The sequence below is a fragment of the Cryptomeria japonica genome, chromosome 7 (genome assembly GCF_030272615.1).
Source record: "Cryptomeria japonica chromosome 7, Sugi_1.0, whole genome shotgun sequence".
NCBI classification, from domain to species: domain Eukaryota; kingdom Viridiplantae; phylum Streptophyta; class Pinopsida; order Cupressales; family Cupressaceae; genus Cryptomeria; species Cryptomeria japonica.
The window spans coordinates 638998728-639004727 of NC_081411.1; the positions used below are offsets into that span (position 1 = coordinate 638998728).

The 6000-nt window shown below is 32.4% G+C and overlaps 1 protein-coding gene across 1 annotated transcript; it reads left to right on the forward strand.

Annotated features, from left to right (window-relative positions):
- Nucleotides 1-3022: 3022 nt before the first annotated feature.
- Nucleotides 3023-5225, forward strand: LOC131057346 (probable fatty acyl-CoA reductase 5). The gene is made up of 4 exons (XM_057991482.2): nucleotides 3023-3098; nucleotides 3211-3314; nucleotides 3404-3535; nucleotides 5067-5225. Exons 1-4 carry the CDS (start codon nucleotides 3023-3025, stop codon nucleotides 5223-5225), a joined length of 471 nt encoding a protein of 156 aa, XP_057847465.2.
- Nucleotides 5226-6000: the final 775 nt, after the last annotated feature.

Here is a 6000-nt window from a genome sequence, read left to right on the forward strand (position 1 = left end):
ACCATGAGATGATACCATTCTACATTTTTCCATCAGGTAGGAGAGGAATAAAGCCATGAACTTGGAAGATAGGAAGAGGCCAAATGCCTAGTTTTGAAACAATTTCTACACATGAATGGGGTCACATCTTAGTCCAAGATATGTCTCCATTGTAACTCACATACCTCAAGATAAATCTCAAAAATAATTGGTTTGGAAAGCTCCAAACTCACATTAAAATTCTCCCAAAGGAGGTGTGGGAGAATAGAGAGTTATTAGGGTTGATCTTGATGAAAAGATATAGCATGTTACCAATAGATTTGTACACAATAGGGAACTTAAAAGGGAGAGGGAGGTGAGGAAGTATAGCGAAGGTAGGGAAAAAATAGTAGGAACCATTAGGTGATTGAAAGAAGGTGTCCAAGGGAAAAGAGACAAAGCATGAACACCCCATTTCCAAACACCCATCAACAAAACAACATCCTTATCATTCGTAGAAGCAAGAAAAACCACAAAAAAACCCCTAGCGCAAGGGTAAATTTTAACTTTACCTATCACTAGCAAGTTCCATTGATTTGATATACATGAGTACAATAATAGGAGAGATGGAAAAAGACATGATTAAATATACCAATAAGAGCCAGTTATTCAAAATATGAAATACAATGTAACACCTCCTTACCCAAAACCACCTCAAGAATAGAAGAGGCATAATAAAGGAATTTCATAGGTTGAGTAGAACATCTCCTTGATGGATTATGAAGAAAATCCACAAAGGAGTTTTTTAGTGGGGAGTTAACATAATCAAACACATTTGAGGTTACATGTTGAGTTTTCTAGAAGGGGGACAGATCCATGTTGGATTATAAGAACTAGTTTACAAACTACAGAGAGCCATTGCCAAGGTAGTTGTTGTCAGTCACCAATGGTGGGAGATAGAGGTTTGAATTTTGGGGATATCAGGATGAGCGAAAGACTGTTGCGTATATTATGACCAAATATTGTTATAATAAGAAATATGTTGCATAAATGGGATTGGTTAAGATTTAAATTCAATGTGGTATATTACCTAAAATAAAATAAGGATTGTATTTTAAATAAGTTCATGAAGGATTCACTTATTGATATTTATGTTCCTAAGAATATCTTTTCTAAAATGTTTTTCTTTGAGCATTAGATATTACGATTTCACATCATCATATTCTATTCATAATTGGTACTTGAAAAAATATTAAAAAATCATACAAAGTTTTTATTTGTCTCATCCTTAGCATTTATTTGTTAAATTCTCTAATGCTTAGTTTAATAATTTGTTTTTCTATTTTAGTTCTATGTGGAGCTAATGGTCATGACATATCATTGGTAATGATATAGATTTTTTTTAATATTTCATTTTTTCATATTAGAAACCACCATCTTGGAAGTGAGTGGCTTGGATTTTGTTGAGTCTAAGTTATTGACTAGAGTAAATATTGATTTATCCTTCATGTTTGTCTCCAATATCCTTGATTTCCTTGGGGATAAGTAATGGTTAGAGTACAAGTTAAATTTTATATTGAGCTATTTTTTTAATAAATTTAACAAATCCTTAGAATTTACAAATCTCTTCTCTCTAATGGCACATGATATTATTAAAGTCCAATAGAACATTTAAATGTCATTTTACACTTTCCTTGAATTAGAGATTAAATTCTATTGTTTGGTTGGCACGGTTAAATAGTTGATGAAGAGCTTGCCATATCAAAATGTTGAAGTTATAGTAGAAGACTCCATGGAAAATCAAGCTCTATTCTTGCTACTATCTCTCAATCCCAAATGTGAGATTGGAATGGGAAAAAAGGACATAAAGAATGCAATTAGGACTAAGGGTTTATTAATGAGAGAACCTCAGAAGGATGATATTCTAAGAAACTAGAAGAAGGTTCTGAGATGTAGGATGTTGTGGTCTATATGCAATTCATCTATAGTCTAACTTTAATTATTTATAACTAATACTCTTGTATCTCTTTGTCACTCAAAATAATAAAGCATTCTATTTTTTGTGTGCTATTGGATGGCATAACTAGTTTTGCAATGTTTGTTTTTTAAAAATATAAAGGAATAAACCCAAGTTCACACTTTATATATTTAAAAAGATATTAAAATTATTAATTCAAAAAAAATCACAAAAGCATCAAATCATGCACAGTGTCTATAATACATATGAACCACAAACCAAAATCACTATCACATGATTAAACTTTTTATTTTTTATTGTTTTTTCAAACTTTTTTTAAATTCCCTTTATTATTTATTACTTTTCTACTCAGACCAACCTATACATGTTTCTTCCCTATAAATTAGTCATATCACATGACGATTATGTCCTTATTATAATTAGTAAGAAAAATTAAAAAATATTATATAATGTCTTAACATCCACTTTAACAACGTACAAACATGTAACATAAACATTAAGATCATTATATATTGAAAAGAAAAAATATTACTTATATTTTTACAATATATTAATAACTTGTAAATCCTATATATATATATATATAAATCCACTTTTGAAAAATTATAAATTTATTATATAAAAATACTAAAATCTTTTCTATTTCTTCTCGCCCACTTTGACAAACTCCAAACTAGCTAACCTCTAAAAGGAAAAACTATATAGTAGAATAAATTTGATAAATTAAAGAGTTTACTGTAAAAATATATCTTCAACGAGCAGTGTTTGTTGCAATCGTTATCAAGAACAGAAAAATGTTAAAATAAAAAAAATTAAATAGTGGATGAACATTTTTAGGTTCTTTGTCTTACCATGTGCTTGCTCTGTCTAGTTCCCACCAGTGGGGGGGATCAATACCACCAACTCTACAAAGACATGACCATTTCTCTTTGTTTCTGTCAGACGGGGTCAAACACTTAGGAATGTCACTTACCAATAGGTTGTGAATTAGCAGGCATAGTCAAAATCGCCTATAAATTGCTATAATATTGGCTTCAACAGTGACTATTAGCATCCTTCTGAGGCCTTTGAAACTCTGTCCATAGCATGGCGATGGATACTCTTGAGTTTCTAAGAGATAAAACTATTCTCATTGTTGGTGCCACGGGATTTCTGGGAAAAGGCATGCAATGGTGCTTTCTCTATCGACTAATATACTATGCTTTTAACGTTAATGTCTGCCTAGTTATTATTTATTATGTACTCATGCAATTTTACTGGGATGGCATTTACAGTTTTTGTGGAGAAAATCCTGCAAGTGCAACCAGATGTGAAGTGTATTTATACACTTATAAGGTCTACAAATGAGGAATCTGCTCGAGCCAAACTACAGAATGATGTATAATATTGTAGAACACTTTGATTGATAAACTCGGGCTATATAGCTGGGTAATTGTTTGTTTGATCTCAAATGTTATTTCTTTGTAGGTGATATCCAGACCGTTGTTTGGGCTTCTGCGGGAGCGTTACAAGGGAGAAAGGTATAAGGAATTCATGGCAAGAAAACTTGTTTCTGTTGTTGGAGATGTGGCACTCAATGATCTCGGAATCAAAGATGTGGCACTCAATGATCTCGGAATCAAGGAGAGCATAAGGGAATGAAGGAATTTGGCAAGGTCGAAATTGTTATCAATTCTGCTGCCACTACGAACTTTTATGAGTTGTTTGGAGTTATTTTTAAATTATTCACGTCACATGTTATATAGTAGGATTGATAATTCGTGCACACACAAACTTTAATTAAATTTCAATTCAAAAACAAGCTGGTTATGTTGAATGATTTTTAATAATATATATCAGTTGATTCTTGAATTACTTGTACATCAACAACTATAATAATTTTTTAATATTTTTCTATTAGATAAAAAATATATATGCTAATTAAGAATTCTGGAAATGTTATATAAAGATTTTCGAATCCTAATAACTGTCATTGAAGGTGATTGAGGAAATTCCTTCTAGGGTATGGGAAGGTTTGCAACAATAGTTATATGATTTTCTTGAGTAATGTTGATGTCAACTTTTATGATGATAATTATTCCCGCTTTCCCCTTTCATTTCAAGTATTCATGTTCGTTGTTTGGAGGAGCGTTCGAGCTCATGGTATTTGATACAATAGTGTTTTTCCAAAAGTTTTTTGATACTTTCTTTTTTGGCAGGAAGGTTTTTGGCTCATGGGATTTGGCACAGGGTTTTGGAAAATTTTGTCTTCTTCCATTGATAGCAGCTGCGGAGTCTGCATTTGAAAATTATCCGATGGGTTTTTTTGGCAAATTGTCATATGGGCTCTATGCAAAACTAATATTATATGTGTTGTGACCGCATTTTGTATGTGGTTTTGGGTGGGGTGTATAAACTAATCCGTTAGATACTATAGGTTTATTTTATGAGCTGTGACTAGAAATTTTCTTCCCAGGGTTCTTTCCTCTAGTATGCTCTTTGAATCTTGTGTAAAAAATATAAAATATTAATAAAAAAGTTTAGTGGAATAATCCACTTTTATTGAAAAAAATAAAATTTAAGGAGTTTTATCTCATACCCTTTATCCTTAAAAACCAAAAAACAATTATAAACCAATAAAATAAATTAAATCAATATAAAATAAATTAATAACTAAATTACGAAAACTGAATAGGAGACGAGGATACCCAATCTATAATTTCTAAATCTCTATTCTAAAGAGTCACCCTTATTTAACTCCTTTTACAAAATAATCTAAATTATCTTATTTTTCGAAACACGATTTTTGTTTTACATGGCTCTATAAATTGTAGGTACGATATATATATTTTCATGAAAGTGAATGCATTGGGGATTAAGAATATCATCGACTTCCATAAACATTGCAGCAACCTTCAACTTCTCTGCCACATCTCAACCGAGGAATATAATGTCTGCCATTAAGCTCTGATTGCTGGCATAATTATGTGTTGATATGATCCAATCAATATTAATATATTTATATGATGCCATCTCGCCTTTAATAATTAATTAATTATTTTTTCTCTTCGTCTTTACGTATGTCAGCTTATGTGAATGTTGGTAGCATGGGCATGGTAATTGTTTGATATCAAATGCTATTTCTTTGTAGGTGATATCCAAACAGTTGTTCTGGCTTCTGCATGAGCGTTACAAGGGAGAAAGCTTTCAGGAACGCATGGTAAGAAAGCTTATTCCTGTTGTTGGAGACGTGGTGCTCAATGATTTGGGAATCAAGGAGAGAATAAGTGATGTAGGAGCATCGGAGTAGTTCTTACCAGTTTGAGCAGTTAGCAGTGGAATTGCTTGGAGATCATGGCATTTCTTAATGTTTGAGAGTTTAGCATTGTAGATTTAGAATTATCACCTTGAGTTCGTTGTCTTTATCATGTTTGAGATTCATGGCATTTGGATTTAATTCCGGTGAGATATCGATTCTGGTATTGGCCTGGTGTTGATGTGTTCTTACCGATTAGTCTTGTAGAGCGTTGAGCGAAGTTGAATCGGGTTGCAGTTGATTTCCGTGACTTGCGGATCATTGAGTTATGTTTCTTGTGCCTTATCTGATGTTCTCAGAGAACTGTGTGATGTTTTATGCTTTTTGTGATGTTCTTAGTGATTTGAGCCGACATGTTACCATTAGCACATTTCATTATGAACCGGTTGGTCTTTGGGTCGACTTGATCAAGTCATTATTATTATTTGCCAATGGTATAAAGAGAAGTTTTGCAAATCATTTGAGGACAAAAGACAGAAGATAGATGATAGGAGTTCAAGATCAAGCAAAGATGTAGATCTGGCGAGATGCTGGTCTGGTAGGATTGAAGTTGGAAGGGCTGAGGTTTGAAACAAGGTTGAACCAATGTGCTGTTACCAGAGGCCAATTTGATGTGTAGATGATCTGCGGATCTTATATTTATGTTGTAAGCATTGTTTATATCCTGGACAATGGTCCAACATATGGCATATGTAATTCTTCAAAATGTTATAAGAATTGACCATACGGTTTACTGGTTATATATTTTGTGTTGTTATTGGTTGTTCTT

Bases quoted from the DNA above. Each gene is read 5' to 3' on its own strand.
- LOC131057346 (XM_057991482.2), top strand. From the start codon at position 3,023: ATGGCGATGGATACTCTTGAGTTTCTAAGAGATAAAACTATTCTCATT. The intron at 3,315-3,403 runs GTATAATATTGT...ATTTCTTTGTAG, and splicing joins GAGCCAAACTACAGAATGAT to GTGATATCCAGACCGTTGTT. The intron at 3,536-5,066 runs GCACTCAATGAT...ATTTCTTTGTAG, and splicing joins ATCTCGGAATCAAAGATGTG to GTGATATCCAAACAGTTGTT.